The sequence below is a fragment of the Colias eurytheme genome, chromosome 8 (assembly GCF_061535395.1).
Source record: "Colias eurytheme isolate Ceu_HAF_F1 chromosome 8, ilColEury1 Martin Lab GWU primary, whole genome shotgun sequence".
Classification (NCBI taxonomy): Eukaryota; Metazoa; Arthropoda; class Insecta; order Lepidoptera; family Pieridae; genus Colias; species Colias eurytheme.
Window position 1 is genome coordinate 2,026,369 of NC_142987.1, and position 25,661 is coordinate 2,052,029.

At 42.0% G+C, this 25,661-nt stretch overlaps 1 protein-coding gene across 1 annotated transcript; it reads left to right on the plus strand.

The window, feature by feature from the left end:
* Positions 1–6: 6 nt before the first annotated feature.
* LOC149906297 (uncharacterized) lies at positions 7–24,502 on the plus strand. Its single transcript, XM_090104350.1, has 22 exons — positions 7–485; positions 812–965; positions 3,471–3,689; positions 3,818–3,923; positions 4,063–4,209; positions 4,808–4,966; positions 5,300–5,439; positions 6,165–6,432; positions 6,799–7,052; positions 8,389–8,512; positions 8,760–8,880; positions 9,471–9,711; positions 12,364–12,485; positions 13,338–13,491; positions 16,408–16,564; positions 17,494–17,640; positions 18,489–18,620; positions 19,337–19,493; positions 19,906–20,053; positions 23,339–23,430; positions 23,781–23,901; positions 24,339–24,502. The coding sequence occupies exons 1-22, from the start codon at positions 299–301 to the stop codon at positions 24,466–24,468; spliced, it is 3,480 nt and encodes a 1,159-aa protein (XP_089960476.1). The 5' UTR covers positions 7–298; the 3' UTR covers positions 24,469–24,502.
* The last annotated feature ends 1,159 nt before the right edge of the window (positions 24,503–25,661 follow it).

Sequence of the window (25,661 nt, forward strand, 5' to 3'; positions counted from 1 at the left end):
CAGAAACTCAAAGAATAGGTATTGGTTTTCTTTTTCGTCCTATTGCTTTGTCCTACAAAACCTAAGATTGAATTCTATTTAAATTATATATAACTCGACGTAACGATCCAACATTCCGACACTAAAATACATGTGGGAAAATGTAGTGTTCATCACAGTCCGATAGACGTCGGATATGATTGATCAAATGAAAGTAAATAATAAAAAAGTCTACGGATGTTAAGTGATATCTCCGCCGACTGCGCCCACAGTATCATTATGTGATTAGTTTAATTTATGAAATAAGAAGCTGTTGAAAATGTCTGGTGAGGGCGAGCGGGCTTCGCGGCCTAACTCCTTGTTGCTAGAAGCGCCGGCGCCCGAGCGAGAGCCCTTGCGATTCGATGTGAACCTGGTAGGAGCACCTCCCGAAGTTGAACAGCTCGTAAATAACATAAAACAAGTTGCAGAGGATTTTCTGTATCATTGGAAAACTTTTCCTATTGGTATGTGATTTTTTTATTTTATTTAAATATTTTGATGTGTAAAATTTCATCAAACTATAGTACATGAATAATATAAGTTCAAAATAATATAACAAGAAACCATAAAATTCTAACATTCTCCTATTGCATGAGAGAATGCAATAAATTTCATGATTGAAGAATTTAGAAAGTTTGTCTTCCATAAAACTGATTAATTCACCAGAACATAAAAATTAGTAAGTGCTATAGTTTTTAATTCATAGTTTCTATGAATACTAGTAACTGTATTGTATACTGTACTGTACTGTATTAACAAATAATTTTAAAAATATTTTTCTAATTTTCAGTCCTCCCACAATCTCGGTTCACTGGTCCAGGTAATCACCCATCAGACATCATCATCGCACCGCCATGTGATGAGATTGATGCTGCAGCACTCGACGCAGGCATTGAGCCCCATCCTCTGTCTCCGAAACAATTACATTCTATTAGGGAGAAAGGGTAGGCAAATATGTTTAATTTCATACTATGCTTATTAATATTGATTATTAAATACCAGAAGAAGAAGCGGCCCATTTTGTTCTCACTACTGTCTCCATCCGTAATGTCATAAAGCAATATTATTTCCAGTTTAGAATAATGACAGTTGTTGTGCCTTAACTTTCCCAAACAGCAAATAATACTGCTATGACATCATGGTAACCCCCTTGGGACATATACAAGCTTAGGCAATAAGTGTAGATCAAGTGAAAATTATAAAAATAAATAGAAGAATCATTTCATTATCCATAAATTTACACCTGTCGTTATTTGTTCAATAAGTTAAGTATGCACAAAATCATTATAACAATTAACAATTTATTCTACAAACTTTCATAATGCTCTCATGACTGACTGACCGACCGACCGACTGTATTTGTTGCATTCACAGGCATAACTCATAAGTAGAAGTAGTAGTAGTACTAGTTTATCCTAATATGTATGCACATACCCAGGATAAACTAGTTTTGCAATCAAGCTTTTTTAGAACATATTTTTTTTATATAGTAAGTATATAAAAGCAAATCTAAAAACCAAAAAAAAGTGATAAATGCAGAAAAAATAAAAAACATGTGTTGAAGCAAATTATTATATTTTAATGTTAAGTGATTTCATTTCATCATTTAGTGCAAAATTATCATTATTCAGTATATATGCCATTTAGTAGTATTATAATCATGTAGTATATAAGTAATTTTCTTGTTAAAAGCTATCACAAGGATATATTTATGCAGAAGAAGTTAAATACTAAGCAATTGGAATCAATACGTGAATGGGGGTATGTCGCGTGTATATGTGTAGTTTATTTATGTGTATTATATTTTATGTAGGTGGCAATATTGTGAGGTTATTAAATATAATAGTCAAGTTATAGATTGTTCTTTCTAGCCTTGATAGTAATAAAAGAACAGACTTGCACTTAGTGATCCATAGACAATTTTAATTTCAAAACAATTGAATAGGCACCAATGATAATAATTCAAATACCAAATATGTATTGTATAAACATGATGGTCATCTAAAATTCTATATTTTTATTGAATTTGAGTTACTAGACGTAACTACGTGATGTGACGTGTTTGCCAATTAATGGTCAAATTCGGCCGTGGCGTGTAGTTTCGGTGTCTCGTAGTGCGATTTAATAAGAAAGAATATTTTTCGTACGCTACGATGCCGCGCAGTTACGCGAGGTGCGAACGGACCTTACTACCTTTTCTCAGTAAAACTGACACAAACAAAAACCAGTGTAAATCATATTAATTTTGTATGCTATAGATATTTGTTTTTAATAACAGTAATGCAATTCTGTCTATTTGTCCTCCCTATAAGAGTGTTAATATAAAACATGACAAAACAAAGAGAACTTAACACTTTACAATAAGCACATTTATTTAACTCAAATATGTACAATAAGAGCACTTTTGAATACAACCCAATCTATATATAATTGACCGCCTCCTTGGTACAGTGGCTGACGCGTGAGCGTAGAACCGAGGGGTCCTGGGTTCGATTCCCGGTGGAGACGAAGAAAAAAAAATGTCTTGGTCTGGCAGGGCACAGAAGGCTGATCACCTACTTGTCCCTAAAGAAAACCGATCAGTGAAACAGATGTATAATGCATCTGCCCCTTACCCCACTAGGGGACATGGGACTTCACTTTTTTTTACTATATATAATTGCCACCTACATTCATACATAAGCCATATTTAGCATGCTCCCATTTAGAACCATACAATTCATGTAGCATATAGGATATTTATTATCATGTCATCTTCACTCTATCTGTGTGTGATATTGTTATATTCTTATACTTAGTTTCTGTGTAAAACAATTCTCGAAATAAACAATATTTTAGTATTATTTATGAGACAATATAAAAGGTACTAGACATCTATCTGTAGAAAATAATCTCAATAAAATATAATGTATTTTATATTAATGGAGTTGTTTTTATTAAAAGATGGAATTGTAAATAAAAAATAGTCAAGTTATAGATTGTTCTTTCTAGCCTTAAAAGAACAGAAATGCACTTAGTGATCCATAGACAATTTTAATTCCCAAAAAAATTGAATAGGCACTAATAATAATAATTCATAGACTAAATATTAATAGACAAACACATAAACATTTTGACATATCAGTTATTAATTTCTCTATTAACAATTCTTTCTTTCCACCAAATTTCTTTACAGAATTGTACTCAAACAAAATTGCCACCCTTCGAAAAAATTGAATTCAAATTTCTTTATTAATATTTGTTTCCTTAAAAAAAATATTTTTAATCAATGTCAATTTTTTCTCTTACTGTTATTTCTTTTTAGATACATTAAATATCTCTTATTGTTTCTCTTAGCTTCAGTCTTAAGCATATTTGAAATCAACATCAGAAAAGGAGGATGTTCACTATATGTTTTTGTTATACCAGTTCGCTAATTTCTATTAATGCAAAACCGGCCTTGTCTGCAGGGAATTCGAAGTACCATCCCGGCATTTCCCCGGCCAGACTCACGTGTGGCGTGTAGCCGGTTGGCTACAACGTGGCAGAGTGCGTGCGAGAGAGGATCTTTACTGTCATGTAGCGAGGGCTGTAGCATTGATAGTGGTGGTAGCAAGAGACAGGCTGGTGCGGGACGAGCGGCTGTCGGTTATAGCGGGGGTGAAAGCTCTGCTGAAAGGGTTGCATAGGTATGTGTTTATGAAGATTGCATACTCCTAAAATCAAACATATTTGTAAGGTTTTTGGAGTATGCAACTAATACGAGAGCAAGATTTTTTTTTATTTTTTGTGAAATCTTTGTTTTCATTGATTACAGGCTTTTGGATTTAATCATCGGTATGCCATGGCTAGAAGCTCGCGATTTGGATAAGAAAATAAGGGAAGAACGCTCGCGTTATTTGGTTGCGGAATTGATATGCAAGGTATGTAATAATTTAAATTCAAATTAGTAAAGTTACCTGGTGGTGTTGTACATAAAATTACTATAGAATAATAGAACATTTTTTTTTGCTTGATAACAAAAAAAAATTTAAAAAAACATTAACATTTTTGTTGTTACAGCCGGAAAATCGCGAGGATATATCTGCGCTCGCCGCGTGGGTGTCCCGTGCGATGCGTCGCGCCGCGTCCGAGAAGGCGGACGCGCGGGACCCGCCGCGCGCCGCGCCGCGTGTGCCGCACGCCTACACCACGCCGCAGCGGACACAGGTGCGTGCGTGTGTGTGTGGGTGTGTATATTAAATTAATATATGTAAATCTCGTGTCACAATGTTTGTTCTCAATGGACTCCTAAACCACTTAACCAATTATAATAAAATTCGCACACCATGTGCAGTTCGATTCAACTTGAGAGATAGGATAGTTTAAACATGTAGGTACCACGGGCGAAGCCGGGGCGGACCGCTTGTATTAATACAAAGAATTATTGATCTAGAACTTCGTTAATAAAATGGTAATGAGGTAAGATATTTTGGTCAAATTTTATGCATTCTAACTTTACTCTAATAACTAAGAAAACGTAATAAGGCACCTATTTTATTGCAAGTTAATTAAGGGCCGATTTTTCAATGCTTGGATAAAACTTATCCGTCCAATAAAGTATTACACGATAATAGTAAAATGTCACGTAAACTGTCAAATACGGGCAATTAGAATACGTTTTTAAAATGGTAGTTTTATACATTATTCGACGAATAAGTTTTAACCAAGGATTGAAAAATCAGCCCTAATTCGATTAATTTCAGATCAATATGACCACCAAAGAGACACTTTTTATTTTTCGTTTAATAACTAAATGAATGTTTAGGTGGATTTAAGGCTGTACAGACGCGAGCTGCTGCGCCGCGCCGCGCCCGCGCTGCAGGCGATACTGGAGCGAGAGTCGCGCGGCTGGTTCCTGCACTTTAGAGAGAAACGCGCCGCGCATCTAGCTAGCCAGAAAGTGCCGCTGAAAGATATTGAGGAGGTAAGGTTATTTTTTTTATTTAAATTTAGATTTTTTAACACGTTTTTTATATTTCATTTATTTGCTTCACCTGCGTGTCGTACTTTATATGTTTAATTGACATACATTTGTATGTAACCTACAGCTTTAGACTGCAGACAGATTAATTCAAACTTTGTACATTTATAAAGCATGGGTGACTGTACAATAATTTAATGGGTTTAAAATCTTGAAATAAAATTATTTTGCTTTGCATGATTTTTTTAACTATTATTTTGGTAATGTTAAAAAAATCACAATTTTTTGTGATTTTTTGTATAAATCTCGTGTTACACTACACGTTACGTTGTACAGGAGGTGTCCACAGCCGCTATGCGCGAGTACGTGTCGCGCGTGTGCGCCGCAGTGACGTCGAGCGCTCAGCTCGCGGCGCTCGGGCCCGACGTGCCCGACCTGCTCGCTGACCAGCTGCGTGCGTATGCTGCACTCACCAGGTAAATATTGACGTGACAACGTCTTATAAATTGGTTTGCCGGGTGACACTTCAAGAAACTGCGTTACGCTCCGCTCACGGGCATGGTTAGCCCGCCTAAGAGCGAGAGAGACAGACATAAAAAGTCGTTGTCACGTAAAACTTTCGCCCGTATACCGACTTTACAGGCAACCAATTTTTTTAATGGATAGCATTTATACTTTGTATTGTTACCTCTTAATGAAACTGCATTTTATAGTATTCTTACACAGTTCACTAACTCCACTTTATCTATATTTTATTACAATAAGGGCCGGTTTCGAAAACATGTTTTATAAAATATAAATAAAGTGGAACTAGTGAATTGTGTTTCTATTACTACTGTATAGGATAGGTTAGAGAAGAAAAAATAAGTGCTAAAAAGAGCGTGTGTGCCGAGCACACGTGTCAGAAGTGAAACTTTTTTGACAAGATCTTTGTTTTTAAAATAACTAAATAAATAAGATTAAAAGATACCAAAATCGTTGCCTTACTCCATGACGTGACGCTATTGCCATGACGCGACCTTGAAATTTTACTCTTAACGCGCCTAAATAAGTTTCATTAAAAAAAATGAATTCTGACATTCGACGCATTGAGCCCCGAACGGCCCGATCGGTCCACGACACAATAGATTTTCTATTGTGTTTGTGATTCCGGGGCCTGAGTTATTAATAAAAATAAAAATCTAATATTATTATTCATCAGAGCGGAAGAGGGCGTTCGCCGGAAGCTCGAAGCGGGCCTAGCAACCGCCGAAGCCCGCATACGCGCGTCCCACCCGATCCTTTCACGTGCGGACGCGTGGCGAAGCGAGAAGCTGGCGATAGCCGCACAGCGTCTGAGTAGTGAGCTGCGTTGGACCGCCATGGAGGATGCAGCTGCAGCCATGCAGGCGCACAAGCTGCAGCAGCATCGCTACTTTCTACTACGGGACCTCACGTTCTTGAGGGACAGGGAGCCGCTGTTGATGAAGGTGTGTTGGTATTGTTTGATATTTTCAGATGTTCGAAAATGCGGGTAGTTGAAACAATTTTATAATTTATAAGAAATAAATAGATTTTTTTAAAAAAAGGTAGCAAATTATATTAAGGGCCGATTTTTCAATGCTTGGTTAAAATTTATCCGTCCAATAAAGTATTACACGATAATATTAAAATGTCACGTAAACTGTCAAATACGGGCAATTAGAATACGTTTTTAAAATGGTAGTTTTATACATTATTCGACGAATAAGTTTTATCCAAGCATTGAAAAATCGGCCCTAAATGGAATTTTGTGTACAAGGGATTGAGAAACACTATGACTGGTTCAGCAATTACAATTATAACGTATTGCGCAGGAGCTGCGCGCGGCGAAGACGCCGACGAACGAGTTCCGGTTCGCGACGCGCATCTGGCTGGCGCGCAACTGGGCGGTGGTGCGGCACTTCCGGGGGCGCGCCGAGCGCATCCCCACCGTGGTGACCCCGCGCCCCACCAACATCGTGACCCCGCGCTCCGACCCCTCGCAGCCCGTGTTCCTCGCGCACCGCGACACGCTGCGCGCTGTCTGCACGCGCTGGCCGGCCTGGCGGCTGCTCACGCTGGCGCACAGGTCAGTGCTGTGTCACAAGTGAAACTTCTTTGGCAAGATTAAAAAAACTAAAATCGTCGCCTTACTCCATGAAAAATTAAATTATCAACAAAAAATGACTGAAATTTAAAAAAAAGTTTGTGCCGAGCACATGTGTCAGAAGTGAAACTTCTTTGGCAAGATTAAAAAAAACAAAATCGTCGCCTTACTCCATGACGTGACGATATAGAAATTTTCCTGGCTTATAAACATTTTCCTGACTTATACAAATTTTCCTTATCTATACAAATTTTCCTAGCTTATAGAAATTTTCCTTATAGAAATTTTCCAGCTTATAGAAATTTTTCCGACTTATGGATTTTTCCTGGCGTATAGAAATTTTCCTGACTTATACAAATTTTCCTTATCTATATAATTATGCGGCAAAGGTAAATTTTCTTCACCTATAGAAATTTTCCTTGTTTATAGAAATTTTCATGCCTTATGGAAATTTTCCAGCTTATAGAAATTTTTCCGACTTATGGATTTTTCCTGGCATATACAAATTTTCCTCACGTATAGAAATTTTCCTGTCTTATAGAAATTTTCCGGACTTATGGAAATTTTCCCGACGTATGGAAATTTCCCGACTTATGGCGTATATTTTCCTGGCGTATAAACATTTTCCTGACTTCTACAAATTTTCCTGGCTTATACAAATATTCCTCATGTATAGAAATTTTCCTTGTTTATAGAAATTTTCCTTGTTTATAGAAATTTTCCAGCTTATAGAAATTTTCCCGACTTATGGATTTTTCCTGGCGTATAGAAATTTTCCTGACTTATAGAAATTTTCCTGACGTATAGAAATTTTCCTTTCTTATAGAAATTTTCCAGCTTATCGAAATTTTCCCGACTTATGGAAATTTTCCTGACTTATAGTAATTTTTCCTGACTTATCGTAATTTTTCTGTCAATCGAAATTTCCCTAACTATTGTTAAAATCATTTTTCTAATCTTCCTAAAATTGGAAATTTTTACGACTGATTAAAGTAAACCACCCACCTATTCCCACCCACATCCCGTACGCTATGCTCTCTATCCACAGGCCGCGCGTGCGCAGAATGGCTCAGTATCTGCATAGCTAGCGAACGTATAAACTCGCCCGGTCGTTGGGCGTGGTACCTACATATTTCGCAATAAAAGGTCGCCTATGTCCTTTCTCGGGTATCAAAATATCTCCATACCAAATTTCATGCAAATTGGTTCAGTAGTTTAGGCGTGATTGAGTAAGAGACAGACAGACAGAGTTACTTTCGCATTTATAATATTAGTATGGATATCAACGTAAATTATATACAGAGTAATTATCACACAGAGCATGGTCGTGGACGTGGAACATCATGTTCCTGCTGGGCGTAGTCGTGCCGTGGTGTTCGCCGCTCTCCCTTCGCACATTACTCTGTGTCAAACCGTTCGTGCCTGACTTGGAATTATCGCAGGTATTTTTCGCAGTTTTTAATGTGTTGGCATAGAAAAAAATCCTTAAAATTAGAAAAAAAAATGTTAGAAGAATGCAATTTTACACATTCATCGCTCTTTCATTTGTATTTGTCTCGATATTGTTTTCTTTTCAAACTTTATTAACTGTATTTTATTATATTATTTTATTAAAGAAAGAAAGAAAATACATTTATTTGTACCGATGCACATTAATTGATAAAACAATACATTAATTTCTTTGTTCAGGTAAACGGAACTCTATTTCCAAAGAGGAGCAGCGAAACGCAAACTATGTGGTCTCGTCTGTTGCAACTGTGGCGATATGTGTCCAAGGAGCGGACTAGGTTCGAAACGGAACCAGATACGGGTGAGCGATGTATTAATTAGAGGATAATTAAAGAAAATATCGGAAAATCTTAGTGAGTTTGATCTAGAAAGAAGAAATCTTTATTTGGCGAGACAATGTGACAGAAAATTGGTAATAAAAAAAAATACACTACATTTCTTTCTTTTTGTAGTAAATAAGTAGCTCTGACCAGTCTGTGATCAGAATTGGAGTTTGAACCGCCCATACTTCAATATTTTGTATACTTTTTTTTGTAATACGGATTTTACTTCTATGTCAATTTGACTGGACATAATCTACATTTCACTTCGCTCTTTGTTTTATTTCGTGAAATATATTTCCATGTCCGCTCATTTCTAACTCACTGTTCACTTATCACTAAATCCTTGTGTATGAAAGTTCTCCAAAAAAAGACGGGTTGCACTCCGGGAGTGTCGGCAGAAGTGAAAACTTGATTATTAACGTTGAGCATGTTTGATATCCATCCGTCTTACGCCTTTTCGATCAGTTCACGTGTCCTGACGCGAGTTTAAGATTTTACACCCATTACAGTAAAAGTGCTCAACGCCTCTAAAGAAGTTTTCACTTCAATAACCGTCTGTATCTATCAGGTCTGCTGGGCAAAGGGCTGAGCCGGCAAGCGCACCGCGTGTGGACGTACGGGCTGGTGGGCGGGCTGGGCTCCCTGGCGCTGCTGCTGCTGTTCCCGCTGGCCGCGCTGGCCGCCAGCGCGCTGTCGCTGGCCGCCGCGCTCACCGTGCCGCTGTGGGCGCCGGCGCTGGCCGTGGCGCTGCACGCGGGCAACGCGCTGCTCTACGAGCTGGACGCGCCCAACCCGGGCAAGCTCAACAGGTGCTGTACCGCTCACCGTGCCGCTGTGGGCGCCGGCGCTGGCCGTGGCGCTGCACGCGGGCAACGCGCTGCTCTACGAGCTGGACGCGCCCAACCCGGGCAAGCTCAACAGGTGCTGTACCGCTCACCGTGCCGCTGTGGGCGCCGGCGCTGGCCGTGGCGCTGCACGCGGGCAACGCGCTGCTCTACGAGCTGGACGCGCCCAACCCGGGCAAGCTCAACAGGTGCTGTACCGCTCACCGTGCCGCTGTGGGCGCCGGCGCTGGCCGTGGCGCTGCACGCGGGCAACGCGCTGCTCTACGAGCTGGACGCGCCCAACCCGGGCAAGCTCAACAGGTGCTGTACCCGGGACTGTGTATCAGCAGGTGCTGTACCCGGGACTGTGTATCAACAGGTGCTCTACCCGTGAAACTGCATCAACAGGTGCTCTACCAGACCCATGGAACTGTGTATCAACAGGTGCTCTACCAGACCCATGGAACTGTGTATCAACAGGTGCTCTACCAGACCCATGGAACTGTGTATCAACAGGTGCTCTACCAGACCCATGGAACTGTGTATCAACAGGTGCTCTACCAGACCCATGGAACTGTGTATCAACAGGTGCTCTACCAGACCCATGGAACTGTGTATCAACAGGTGCTCTACCAGACCCATGGAACTGTGTATCAACAGGTGCTCTACCAGACCCATGGAACTGTGTATCAACAGGTGCTCTACCAGACCCATGGAACTGTGTATCAACAGGTGCTCTACCAGACCCATGGAACTGTGTATCAACAGGTGCTCTACCAGACCCATGGAACTGTGTATCAAACAGGTGCCCTGCCATTCTAAGGGCGTATGCAGAAAGGAAGCTGGTAACTTATAAACGCTTACCGGAGCTTGACAGTGCTGGTCCGTTCTACACAAAGGAAGCAAGTTGAAGCAGACCAAGACAACTTGAAAAAAATCGTATTGAGTTTGTCGGAACTTGTCGGCACCGTTCAGTGCTTATCAGTGCGCGTTCATACATTTTCCTGCGCGGCTTACCAGCGCTGTCAAGCGCCGGTAAGCGCTTATAAGTTTCCAGCTTTCTATCTGCATACGCCCGCCGCTGCGCTCAGCGTGCCACTGTTGGCCTGTGGGAGCTCTACGTAGGCGGTCCCAAAATTACCCGACCTGACTTACGTACTGGCAGTTTTATTCGATTAAATACTATTTTTAAAAAGTCTGATCAATGCGGATTTTAAATTTGGAATTCGAACACGCTAGGTCATTTGTCATTTGTTTTGTAGTCCTTGAAAGTGAACGTTGTCAGAGAATTTTCTAATATGGAAAAAATTGGTCTACGATACGTCATTCAATACTTTCATTTGAAAGGCCTCAGCCCAACTAACATAAAAGAAGAGCTAGATTCTACATTGGGGGAGTCTTCTCCTTCGTTGACAACGGTAAAATATTGGGTGGCCGAGTTCAAACGTGGCCGAACGAACTGCCAAGATGAACCTCGAAGTGGGCGACCAAATGAGGTGACTTCGCCAGAAATGGTAAAAAAAATCCACAAAATTGTATTGGATGATCGTCGACTAAAAGTGCGCGAGCTAGCAGAAATGGTAGGCATTTCAAAAAGTGCAGTACATCGTATCTTAACTGAAAACTTGGACATGAGGAAGCTGTGCGCAAGGTGGGTGCCGCGATTACTCACACTAGAGCAAAAACAGCGTCGTGAGGATGTTTCAGTCGAGTGTTTGGCAAAATTTCGAAGCAATAGTGCAGAGTTTTTGCGTCGATTTATTACCATGGATGAAACGTGGGTTCATTATTTCACACCGGAGACGAAAGAACAGTCAAAGCAATGGACTGCAAGGGGAGAATCGGCCCCAAAGAAGGCAAAAACGGTTCCATCGGCAGGAAAAGTCATGGCATCGGTTTTCTGGGACGCTCGTGGGATAATCTTCATAGATTATCTACCAAGAGGAAAAACCATCAACGGCGAGTATTACGCAAACTTGTTGCAGCGTCTAAGTGAAGAAATAAAGATCAAACGGCCTCATCTATCAAAGAAAAAAGTTTTGTTTCATCGGGACAACGCGCCAGTCCACACCTCCGGCATTGCGATGGCTAAAATCGAAGAATTAAAGTTTGAATTGCTACCTCATGCACCTTATTCACCAGATTTGGCCCCATCTGATTATTTTCTGTTCCCAAACTTAAAAAAATGGCTCGGTGGGAAAAGATTTGCAAGCAATGAAGATGTTGAGTCTACGGTTAATGCCTATTTTGAAGAGCTCGACGGTTCCTACTACAGACGCGGCATTGAAGCTATAGAGCACCGCTGGGAAAAGTGTAAAGGACTACAAGGAAGCTATGTAGAGAAATAAATATAATTTATTCCACATTTTTTGTTTTTTCTTGGTTAGGTCGGCTACTTTTGGGACTGCCCTCGTACATGTGCTCTACCGTCTCTTTAATTAACCTATGTCTATGTCATATATCGGCTCTACAACGTTCCACCAATATGTCCTGTGTCAATACTTTTATGTTTACCCTCTCTATTGGCTCATCAAGATTCACAAAATTGTGTCTATCGCTCTACCAATTGAAATACATATTAAATGTTAAATACATTATGATTTCGTGTGCAATAATATATTTTTGTTCAATTTTCAGATGGTTCGTGTTATTCGAAGTGTTAATATGGCGTATCGCAATACTAGGAATACTCCAGCCGCTCCTCGCAATCGTAGTCGCGATTGTACTGTGTCCGCTCTCTGCACTTATACTACTTGTCGGTATGTGGTTTGTTAAATGATTCATATAATATTTTTTATGTGTAAATTAAGAAAAATGCACGAAGGGTTTTATTAGGAGACTTTTATTGATTTTTTTTTGTTACATACAAAAAAATGTTGCGATATCCTTGGTTTTAATTTTTTGTTGTGTAATAGATAAAAGAGTTACAGATTTTTATTGATTTTTTTGATAAAATTAAAATGTTGTGATATCCTTAGTTTAATTTTTTTTTTAAGTGAAACTTCTTTATCGGTGTTGGAAAAAAATTTAGTGTAAGATTTTTTCGTTACGCGTGACATTATTCCGTTACGCGCCATCTTTTTCTTATCCCTACCACGCGTGATTCGATGTATTTCTGTAAAGTTGCACATAGTAAATTATTTTTTGAAAAAATAAGGTCATAAAGAAGTTTCACTTCTTACGTGTGTACACTAGTACACGCACACATTTTTGACGTGACAACGTCTTATAATTCGATAGAGCCGGCTGCACGCACGAAAAAACATGACTCATGCGGCGTTACCTCGCTCTGAGGCGTTCCATAGTGCAAGCGAGAGCGCGGAACGACTGACAAAGAAGCACAATCGGCCTTAAGACGTTGTCACGTTCAACTATCGTCAGTAAACCGACTTTACAGACAACCAATTTTTTTTTTTGATTTTTGTCCAACCCCGATAAAGAAGTTTCACTTCTTTATCGGGGTTGGACAAAAATTTAGTGTAACATTTTTGCGTTACGCCGTACGCGTGACATTTTTGCGTTACGCCGTACTCGTGAAATTTTTAAGGTCATAAAGAAGTTTCACTTCTTACGTGTGTACTCTAGTACACGCATATATTTTTTTTAAATAGGCGGCGTGGGTTGGTGGGCGTGCCGCGGCGTGTGGGAGCGCGTGGCGTGGCGCTGGGTGATCGTGCGCGCGGCCCGCGTGCCCGCGCACGACTCGGCGTTCGCGGCGCGCGTCGCCGGGCCCGGCCTGCACTGCCGCGCCAGCTATCAGATCACGTGAGTGGGGGCTAGGGGGCGGGGCGTGTGGGGGGCTTGTAGGTGGGTGCGGGCGCGTGGGAGGGGCTTGTAGCTAGTGCGGGACGTGTACGCGTCTTGTGACAAGAAGTGGTGCGATTCGGAAATGCATGTTAACAATTGGCGGTCTATTGCCCTCCAAGACATAAAATTAGCTGTGAAATGTTCTCCGAATTCTTCAGCAGTCTAGGAAGTCGCTTTATTACAGGAGGCGATTGGAATGCGAAGAACACTCACTGGGGATCACGGTTAACAACTACAAGGGGCAGGCAACTAAAAACTTGTATAGACAATAATAACATGCGTGTCATTACTACTTGCGAGCCAACGTATTGGCCTTCAGATAAGAATAAAATCCCGGATCTACTCGACTTTTTCATTACAAAGGGTATGTCAACATATTACTTTAAAATAGAATCTTGCTACGATGGTTCTTCTGATCACACTCCAGTTCTACTAACAGCTAGCACCCTACTAATAGAAGAAGAAAACATAAAGACACTTCATAATAAATCAACAGATTGGGATTCCGTTAGAGAATATCTGAATAATAATATTGACCTAAAAGTTTCCCTGAAGACACCCGATGACATAGAAGAATCCACAAAATATGTAACATCGCTTATTCAAAAAGCCTGTATCCTAAACACTCTGGAAAGTAGGACTTTAAAAATACCTGATAATTATCCTCGCGATATAAAAAGGGCTATAGTAAATAAAAGAAGAGCAAGGCGCATCTGGCACGACAGCAGGTTGAGTACAGATAAAACAAAATTCAACAGAGAGGCAAGAAAACTGAAAGATATGCTTCATAATTGGCGAAATAAAACTCTCGAAACACAACTCCAATCGCTGACTGCAAATGCCTCGACGAATTACTCGCTCTGGAAGTTTACAAAAAATTATGATCGTCCACAGAATGCTAAACCACCAATAAAAGGAACGCAAGGCTGGGCGAGGACACCAGAGGAAAAAGCAACCTGCTTTGCCGAACATCTAGAAAAAGTTTTCCGTCCCAACGAAGAGACATCCACTGGACACGACGATGAAATCATTAATGCCCTTAAAGAGGATATGCAAATGTCTCTCCCACCAAAACCAGTAACTACCGCCGAAGTATGGAGGAAGATAAAAGATCTTAAAGATAAAAAAGCGCCTGGTATAGATCTTATAACCAAGGAAATTTTAAAGCAGATGCCCCGTAAGGTTATAGTATTCCTGACCATCCTTTATAATGGAATTGTAAGGGTTCAACATTTTCCTAATCTCTGGAAATTATCAAATATTCAGATGATACATAAGCCTGGCAAACCGGCTAATGAGGTATCATCATATAGACCCATTAGCCTATTACCGATACTGTCTAAAGTATTCGAAAAGATTTTGTTATCCAGAATGCTTACCTGCCTCGCAGTGAACAATGCTATTCCAGATCATCAATTTGGCTTCAGACAGGAACATTCCACTATTGAACAGGTTCATAGAGTAGTTGAAAGAGTCCGGAAGTCACTAGAAGAAAAGGAATACTGTTCATCGGTGTTTTTGGATATCCAGCAAGCTTTTGACAAAGTGTGGCACGAAGGTTTGCTATACAAATTAAGGCAAAATCTACCTCACAGCTTTTATCCACTTATAAAATCCTATCTTAGTGAACGTCGCTTTCAAATTCTGGAAAGTGGAAAGACATCAAACATCTACAACATCAGAGCAGGTGTGCCACAAGGTTCAGTGCTTGGACCAGTACTATACACACTTTTTACAGCTGACTTACCGCTTACTGAAAACGTTACTACAGCAACATTCGCTGATGACACAGCAATACTAGCAAGTAGTAAGGATCCGGCAATTGCATCAAAAAATTTACAAAAAGGTCTCAACGCGATCACGGACTGGATGGAGAGGTGGAAAATTAAAGCGAGCTCCTCAAAATCGGTACACGTCACCTTTACGCTTCGAAAAGAAGATTGCCCGCCTGTAAAGCTTAAAGATTCTACACTACCACACACTGACAGAGTCCGCTACCTCGGGCTACACTTGGATCGACGTTTGACCTGGAACCACCACATCAAAGCAAAAAGAGAAGAAATAAACATTCGCTACCGCAGCTTGTACTGGATACTGGGCCGGAAAAGTCGCCTGTCACTGGACAACAAACTACTGATATACAAAAGTGTAATTAAACCTATATGGACATACGGCATTCAACTATGGGGTAGTGCCAGTAATTCATCGATCTCGCTACTGCAACGACAGCAAAATACTATACTGCGAACTCTCAGCAATGCCCCCTGGTTTACTACTAATGCTGAAATTCAAAGCCACACTAACATATGCTCCATAAAAGACGAAATTAACACGCATACAAAATCTTATGTTGCTAGACTGGAGAAACATCCCAACAAACTAGCTAGCCAACTGATAAAAAGGTCCTACCACAAACGTCTTAAAAGAAAAGATGTTATCTAGCTTTTTTTCTTGAAGAGCAGTTGTCCTCACTGGAGGGCTCGCTCTACATGCCAAACTTTGCCTGACAACACATCCGCTTATAGCGAAAACCGCTGATTGCAGATGAAACAAAAGAAAAAAAAAAAAAAAAAATGTTAACAATTAACATGCATTTCGCAATTAGTAGGTGTGTTTTGTCCGAGGTTATCTCACAACAGGGAGTGCTGAGAAGCTTAAAAAATACTTGCTGTGAATGTTATTGTTTAAGAGCTTTGAAGTGTGTGTAAAAAATGAAATTTTACGTTAATAATATAATTTTTACATCAAACAAAATATTTTCATAATTTTGAAGGTAGTTTTGATTTATTTTTATTTTTTTGTACACTTATCCGTTGCATTGTGAACCGTATATTTTTCAAGTATAGTCCTTTAACTAATTTCTCGTACCCCTAGTGCCGCGCAAGCGTTAGCAGCGGTGTGCGCGCGCGCAGAGAGCGAGCAGCTGAGCGTGTGGGCGGCGCAGTGGGAGGCGGCGGTTGAGCGACCGCTGAGGGACTATCGGCACTTTGTAGACGCGTGTTTTGGACCCTTTTCTGTGCAGATCGCGAAGGTAAATGCGGATAAACACATGTACATACATGCAAAAATATGTCACAAAATGTAAAAACACTTGTAGTTTGCGATAAATAATGATTAAATGTGCAATTTTGAAATTTAATTATTTCATATCTGTTTATAGAATTAATCATAATTCTTTGACTAATTTTTTTTTCTGGTTGTTACTCCCAAATGGGTCGGTACAAATAGTTGCAGGAGTACTCGCATATTTGACATTTCTTTTTTTATAGGAAACATCGGCAGTTACAGAAAGTTCGCTCATCCGAAATATTTTATTTATTTTAAAAACAAACAGTCATTGACAGAAAAAAGACACAATAATTATACAATATTTTTAGTACTTATATGTTGTTTTTGAAGTGAAACTTCTTTATCGGGGTTGGAAAAAAATTTAGTGTAACATTTTTTCGTTACGCGTGACATTTTTCCATTACGCTCCATCTTGTTCTTATCCCTACCACGCGTGTCGACGTATTTCTGTAAAGTTGCATATAGTAAATTATTTTTCGAAAAATCTTAATACTATTATAAAGGCGAAAGTTTGTATGGATGTATGGATGTATGGATGTATGGATGTTTGTTACTCTTTCACGTAAAATCTACTGAACCGATTACAATGAAATTTAGCACACATATAGAGGGTAACTTGGATTAACACATAGGATAGGTTTTATCCCGGAAATCCCACGGGAACGGGAACTATGCGGGTTTTCCTTTGAAAACGCGGGCGAAGCCGCGGGCGGAAATCTAGTAAGGTCATAAAGAAGTTTCACTTACGTGTGTACACTAGTACACGTACACATTTTTTTTTTGTTGGGAATACAGGCAGTTTGAGAAAGTTCGCTCACATATCCGATATATTTTATTTATATGTTTTTTTTTTTTGTATTTTTTAACCTATTTTTTTTTTTGGCAACCCAGACGGGCGCATACAAGCAGCTCGAAAAGGAGTGCAACGAGCTAGTAGCGTCTGGGCGCGAAAAGCTCGCGGCTCGACGACGAGACCTCGCGCTTGGGCTCAGTGATACAGCACGGGCGCGTTGCCGCATGCCGCCGCATGAACTAAGGGTGAGCATAGATGAACTAGCTGGGTTCCACTCCAGTTGGTCTTGGCGTGATGATATATAGCCTATAGCACAGAATACATAATAGTAGCTAAACGCTACAGAACGGACACTCTCCGCCTCCCGCCAAAATTAAACACTTACCTCACCCCGCACGATCAGTCTAAAAATGGGCCACATTTTTCTACAGGGACGATACGCAACGAAGATTGACAACATTACTTAATCAAATTGACTTTTTATTTTTACTTTTGAAGTAATTTTATTATTTTAGATTTGTGATTATCGTTTTTCGTAGAAAATGGTTAGATATTGTGCTGTTTACGCATGTATTTCATCAGGAAAACGCGAATTTTTTTACGCTAGTCACAAATGTGCCAACCATAAAGCGTTAACACACACATTTGCAGTCTCTACAGTGTGACTGTCAAAACGATAATTTTGTATGGAGTGTCCGGGGTGTGCCTATAGCCTTCCTCGATAAATGGACTATCTAACACCGAAAGAATTTTTCAACTCGGACGAGTAGTTCCTAAGATTAGCCCGTTCAAACAAACAAATTTTTCAGCTTTATAATATTAGTATTAGTATAGATATATAAAAGAATTAAATAAAATTATTAGACACACCAAATTACCACCACAACAAAAAAAAAACTATCAAAATGCACTCTTAATGGCTATAGTAGCTAATTTACAACAAATCGGAAAACAGTTTTTATTTCTTTATTAATAACAACATATGCTACAAATTGTAATCTTTCCATCTTATAAAAAAAATTATACTTTGATTATTTTTTTGTTTCCAGAACGCAGTTTAAAAAGTGCTCAATTTTTGTATTTTTATTTGCAGAAAGCGATCCAAGCGTCTGCACAGGAACTGGCCCGACAGCTGGGCCCAGCAGCTCGCGCGGACGACTGGTGGGCGGCGCGCGGCCTCGAGCCCAACGACTGGCACGCGCTAGCCGCTAATACGCTCGCTGAGGTTACATATTAGTTATTTGTGGTTACTATACCTACACGCACTCGCATATCCATACACACACACTAAGTCACCATCACATACGTTCTGATTTTTTTCTAACTTCAAAAATGTTGCCAGGATAAAGTAAAAGGCGTGGCTTCGAATCCTGCGTCATAATGTATTTTTTTCATTCATTGAAAAGAAATGTTTGTTTTGCTGCATTTGAATGCTACAGAACAGATAAATCTCATCTTGGGATACGTTACTGAATTTGCAATCGTTGAAATAAAATTTCATATTGGTAAATTTGTTTAAAATAACATGAAACCTGACAAATATACACACGTAAAATCGAAAAATAATAAAAAAAATATTTTCTGTGCTGTAATAATAAGAGGCTTCACAATCACTATATATTTTTCTACTTATTGAAAATTAAAAAAAAAATGGTTGTTAATAAAGTAGGTTTACGATCGAGATGTTTACGTGATAACATAATGCAGTGGCAGCGCTCGAGATGAGACGGGAGATCGGCCCGTCTCTCTCTCGTTATACCTGCGATCGCGCTCGTGAGGTTTTGGTGTGACACAAGTTTCTGAACATATCATCCGACTAAAACGATTTTAAAAACGTTATCACGTTAAAAAAACTTTTTTGTAAACACGGCCTTATAATAACTATAATATTATGTTTTTTTGTCTACCTATTGAAATTGAAACAAAAATATTGTTATCCAGGTGTTCGACGCAGAGATCCTCGTGCCGCTAGAGGAGGGCGAAGCCCGACTGCCTCTAGAAGCGGGCGGAGCGGTGGGCACGTGGGAGGCGCGCTGTGCGCGGGACCACGCGCCGCCCGACGTGCTCGCCGAGCGGGACGACTGGGGACTCGCTAGCGGTGAGAGCTTGAACTCAAACTCCAACTCAAACATTCATTTATTCAATTAGACCACTATTTAGTAGCACTCGTCATTACATAAGTATTTTTAACATTTACCACCGAAAGCAATATCTATGGAGATTGGAGAAGAATCGGCAAGAAACTTTTGTAGTGTATTATTTATCTAAGCTTTGAACGAATACACATAAAAAAAGTTTAAATTGATCACATAGTTTGCGTACTAAATGCGTCGAACGAGTCAAGAAGGTCTTGTATCTACAGTAAAAAATTTCTAAAATTTCTTTTTTTAGTTTCGTTCGATGCGTTCAACCGTATGTATACGTGTTCGTTTACGTTAAAATCTGATGGACATAATTTTGTTTTTTTTTTGTAAGAAATAGATGTTTTAGAATGTGTTGCGCGTGCGCAGGTCCATGGGGCATGTGCGCGGAGTGGGGCGGAGCGCCGTTGCCGCGTGTTGCGGTGCCGACACTAGACGCGGGCGCGTTCAGCCCGCGCGCGCCGCACCTGCCGCCCGTGCCGCACCCCGCCGCCGTCGCGCTCGTGCTGCACAACAGGTGACACACACACACACACACGCCGCACCTGCCGCCCGTGCCGCACCCCGCCGCCGTCGCGCTCGTGCTGCACAACAGGTGACACACTCACACACGCCGCACCTGCCGCCCGTGCCGCACCCCGCCGCCGTCGCGCTCGTGCTGCACAACAGGTGACACACACACACACACACGCCGCACCTGCCGCCCGTGCCGCACCCCGCCGCCGTCGCGCTCGTGCTGCACAACAGGTGACACACACACACACACGCCGCACCTGCCGCCCGTGCCGCACCCCGCCGCCGTCGCGCTCGTGCTGCACAACAGGTGACACACACACACACACACGCCGCACCTGCCGCCCGTGCCGCACCCCGCCGCCGTCGCGCTCGTGCTGCACAACAGGTGACACACACACGCCGCACCTGCCGCCCGTGCCGCACCCCGCCGCCGTCGCGCTCGTGCTGCACAACAGGTGACACACACACACACACGCCGCACCTGCCGCCCGTGCCGCACCCCGCCGCCGTCGCGCTCGTGCTGCACAACAGGTGACACACACACACACACGCCGCACCTGCCGCCCGTGCCGCACCCCGCCGCCGTCGCGCTCGTGCTGCACAACAGGTGACACACACACACACACGCCGCACCTGCCGCCCGTGCCGCACCCCGCCGCCGTCGCGCTCGTGCTGCACAACAGGTGACACACACACACACACGCCGCACCTGCCGCCCGTGCCGCACCCCGCCGCCGTCGCGCTCGTGCTGCACAACAGGTGACAAATTCAAATTCAAATTCAAATTCAAATTTCATTTATTTACAAGAATGTAGTTACAAAAAAGGTGTTATTACAATGTTAACGCGCTAATACATTCTACCCATTTTCTGGGTGTGCAAATATTTAAATGGAAATAAGTTAAATTACACTACACCAACACTACACAAATTCTTCGCGTCACTAATCACTATTGTTAAACGTCACTAATTCTTCCTTGTCACAGATTCCGCAATGTAATAAGTTCTTGAATATCATAAAATTGTTTCTCCATTAACCATTTCGTCAGTTTCTTCTTAAATATATTTACTGGGAGATCCTTAAAGTTATCCGGTATTTTATTATATATTGTAATAGTCATAAATATCACACTATTTTTTGCTTGATTTATTCTACATGTTGGAAAGTGCAGTTTATTTTGATACCTCGTTAACATATGCGAATTTACTTCTCCTTTCTTTTTAAAATATTCTGGGTGGTATTTAACAAATAAACATACTTCTCTTATATATATGCAGGTCAGTGTAAGGATACGTAATTTACCGAACATTGGTTTGCAACTGTCCCTTTGATGTAATCCGCACAGGGCTCGGATACATTTCTTTTGTGCTACAAATACTTTCCGCACCTCGCAAGACTGTCCCCAAAGAATTATTCCGTAAGATAGTATCGACGATATATATGCATGGTAGGCATTTATTGCAGCATTCATAGATACAGTATCTCTTAGGCGACGTAATACATAAACGAAACGATTTATCCTATCACAAATATATTCAATATGACTGTCCCATTTTAGACCTTCGTCTACCAGAACACCTAAGAATTTATGGTGTTTTACCTGTTCGATTACTTGATCATTACATTTTATATCTAGATTAATTTTGGTGCAATTCTTTGTATAATATTGAATTATTTTTGTTTTTACTAAGTTTATTTTCAGATTATTATTTTGTAACCATTTTACTATATTATGTAATGCTGTATTTATATCTCTCTCATATGTATTTTTATCCGTGCATTTAACAATAAGGGTAGTGTCGTCTGCGAATAAAACTGTTTTGTGTTTCACTGATCTCGGTAAATCGTTAATATATAAGAGGAATAAAAATGGGCCGAGCACACTTCCTTGTGGTACACCTGATTTATTAACTTTTTTCTCTGACCTATATGAATTTCGTGTTTGATTTATTATTTTATGAATCTCCACATACTGATATCTATCATTTAAGTAACTGAGACACACTCACACACGCCGCACCTGCCGCCCGTGCCGCACCCCGCCGCCGTCGCGCTCGTGCTGCACAACAGGTGACACACACACGCCGCACCTGCCGCCCGTGCCGCACCCCGCCGCCGTCGCGCTCGTGCTGCACAACAGGTGACACACACACACACACGCCGCACCTGCCGCCCGTGCCGCACCCCGCCGCCGTCGCGCTCGTGCTGCACAACAGGTGACACACACACGCCGCACCTGCCGCCCGTGCCGCACCCCGCCGCCGTCGCGCTCGTGCTGCACAACAGGTGACACACACACGCCGCACCTGCCGCCCGTGCCGCACCCCGCCGCCGTCGCGCTCGTGCTGCACAACAGGTGACACACACACGCCGCACCTGCCGCCCGTGCCGCACCCCGCCGCCGTCGCGCTCGTGCTGCACAACAGGTGACACACACACGCCGCACCTGCCGCCCGTGCCGCACCCCGCCGCCGTCGCGCTCGTGCTGCACAACAGGTGACACACACACGCCGCACCTGCCGCCCGTGCCGCACCCCGCCGCCGTCGCGCTCGTGCTGCACAACAGGTGACACACACACGCCGCACCTGCCGCCCGTGCCGCACCCCGCCGCCGTCGCGCTCGTGCTGCACAACAGGTGACACACACACGCCGCACCTGCCGCCCGTGCCGCACCCCGCCGCCGTCGCGCTCGTGCTGCACAACAGGTGACACACACACACACACGCCGCACCTGCCGCCCGTGCCGCACCCCGCCGCCGTCGCGCTCGTGTTGCACAACAGGTGACACACACACACCTACAAACGTGACAATTGGACATCAACGATTCCTTTACACACACACGTACGAACGTGGCGATTGGACGTCGACAATTCCAACACACACACGCGTAGATGTTTCAAACGCACACACAACACTTGCACAATCGAGTCGCATCTTACATGTGCCAACAAGTGACAAGCCAACAACACGTTGTGTTGTGTTACACATAGGTGAGCATTACGACCTCATTTCGATATATGAACGTAACGCTATTTTTGAAGTGAAAAATTCTTTAACGGCGTTGGGTATTAAATCTTAAACTCGCGTCAGGACACGTGACCTGATCGAAAAAGCGTAAGACGGATGGATATCAAACATGCTCAACGTTAATAATCAAGCTCAATCAATCAATCAATCTCCCGGAGTGCAACCCGTCTTTTTTTTTTTTTGCAAACTAGCAATGTGTGCAGTTCTAAAAAATTATAATTTAAAAAATTGTAACTAAGTAAAATTTATCATTCCAGGGAGTCGGATAACCCCGTTCCATTGGAATCAGAATTGTGTGCGGAAATTCTGCGCAGCTTAGAAGACGCGCCTGATTGCGATGACAGGCGAGGTATATTTCAACAGTTATTAATATTAAAATTCATAAAAACGGTATGAAAACAAAAATCATTCAGGTTTTGATAAGATTATCATTGTTTTCTTTTGAATTGTCTACATAGCTCTGTGAGCTAAAAAGCGTCTTAAGTTTTCCAGATACACATTGAAATATTTTAGAGATTTTTATTTAGGTTTGTCTAAATAGATAGACTTATTTATTGAAGTGAAATCTCTAAGCGCGTTGAGAGTAAAATCTCAAGGTCCTGATAAGGAATATTAAGGTAAAGATCGTTGAATCTAACCAAAGACGTTTCACTTCTGACATGTATGCTCGTCACATACGTTATTTTTTCTATTTTGCAGATGGTGTAGAAAGATACCGTGGGGGTGGTAGCGAAGCCACCAGTGAAACTAGCGGTTCATCTTCCCCGGACGAAGAGCGAGCACCGCACGTTGAGGACACACCGGATTCCGCGTTATGCAGGTACAAACACACTAAAATAGGTTTGGAACTTTCGGATATGTTCCATTTGCCTATCTGTCGAGTAGAATGACAAATATTGTATGAAAATATACATCGAAGTGATAAATGGCTTATGAGTGACTTAATCGGCAAATTATGTAATTAGCCCTATCACACTTATTTCAATATACATTCACAAATAGGATTCTTCTCTTAGGAAAATGAGAAAATTATTTGTGATTGATAAACTCAAAAACTTCTTAACTGATATTGAAAATTTGTTCATCAGAATTTGCTAAAAAAAATTATCTTCGAACTTCAATTACCGTTATTTTCTTCTTCTGTCTTCTTCGAACTTCTATTAGCGTTATTTTTTCAAAATTGTCAAAGGTGTTTTATGGGATTGCAAATACTATTGTTTCAATAACGAGTATATATTATTTTATAAAATATTCCAGGATATCTCCCCTCGGTGAGCGAGCTGCGTGTCGTTGGACACTAACAGGTCGCGGTGTGAGATTACGAGCCGATCTCGCCAGCCCGGAGGATGTCACTCTTGATGCTGATCGACATGGGACCTCGGTGTAAAGAGGGGGGAGAAGTGTATGGGGGGATCCTGTTAGGGGGGAGAAGTGTATGGGGGGATTCTGTTACAGGGGGGAGAAGTGTATAGGGGGATCCTGTTAGAGGGGGGAGAAGTGTATGGGGGGATCCTGTTAGAGGGGGAGAAGAGTATAGGGGGATCCTGCTAGAGGGGGGAGAAGAGTATAGGGGGATCCTGCTAGAGGGGGGAGAAGTGTATGGGGGTTCCTGTTAGGGGGGAGAAGTGTATGGGGGATCCTGTTAGGGGGGAGAAGTGTTTGGGTGGATCCTGTTAGAGGGGGGAGAAGTGTATAGGGGATCCTGTTAGAGGGGGGAGAAGTGTATGGGGGATCCTGTTAGAGGGGGGAGAAGTTTATTGGGGGATCCTGTTAGAGGGGTAGAAGTGTATGGGTGGATCCTGTTAGAGGGGGGAGAAGTGAATGGGGGATCCTGTTAGGGGGGAGAAGTGAATGGGGGATCCTGTTAGGGGGGAGAAGTGTATGGGGGATCCTGTTAGAGGGGGGAGAAGTTTATTGGGGGATCCTGTTAGAGGGGGGAGAAGTGTATGGGTGGATCCTGTTAGAGGGGGGAGAAGTGTATGGGGGATCCTGTTAGGGGGGAGAAGTGTATGGGGGATCCTGTTAGGGGGGAGAAGTGTATGGGGGATCCTGTTAGAGGGGGGAGAAGTTTATAGGGGGATCCTGTTAGAGGGGGGAGAAGTGTATGGGTGGATCCTGTTAGAGGGGGGAGCAGTGTATAGGGGGATCCTGTTAGAGGGGGGAGATGTGTATGGGGGGATCCTGTTAGGGGGGAGAAGTGTATGGGGGGATTCTGTTACAGGGGGGAGAAGTGTATAGGGGGATCCTGTTAGAGGGGGGAGAAGTGTATGGGGGGATCCTGTTAGAGGGGGAGAAGAGTATAGGGGGATCCTGTCAGAGGGGGGAGAAGTGTATAGGGGGATCCTGTTAGAGGGGGGAGAAGAGTATAGGGGGGTCCTGTTAGAGGGGGAGAAGTGTATAGGGGGATGCTATTAGCGTGTACAATTTTTAGGAGCTTAGTGTGCGAAAGGTCTATAAAAATCGTGTCGCCTGCGGAATGTGGAAAATTTTTGAGCTATGAGGAAAAACAACGTTTGTAAGGTGTCTTGTGTCGCTTACATAAGGGACAGGCTACAATCGTAATTACAGTAATCACATGTG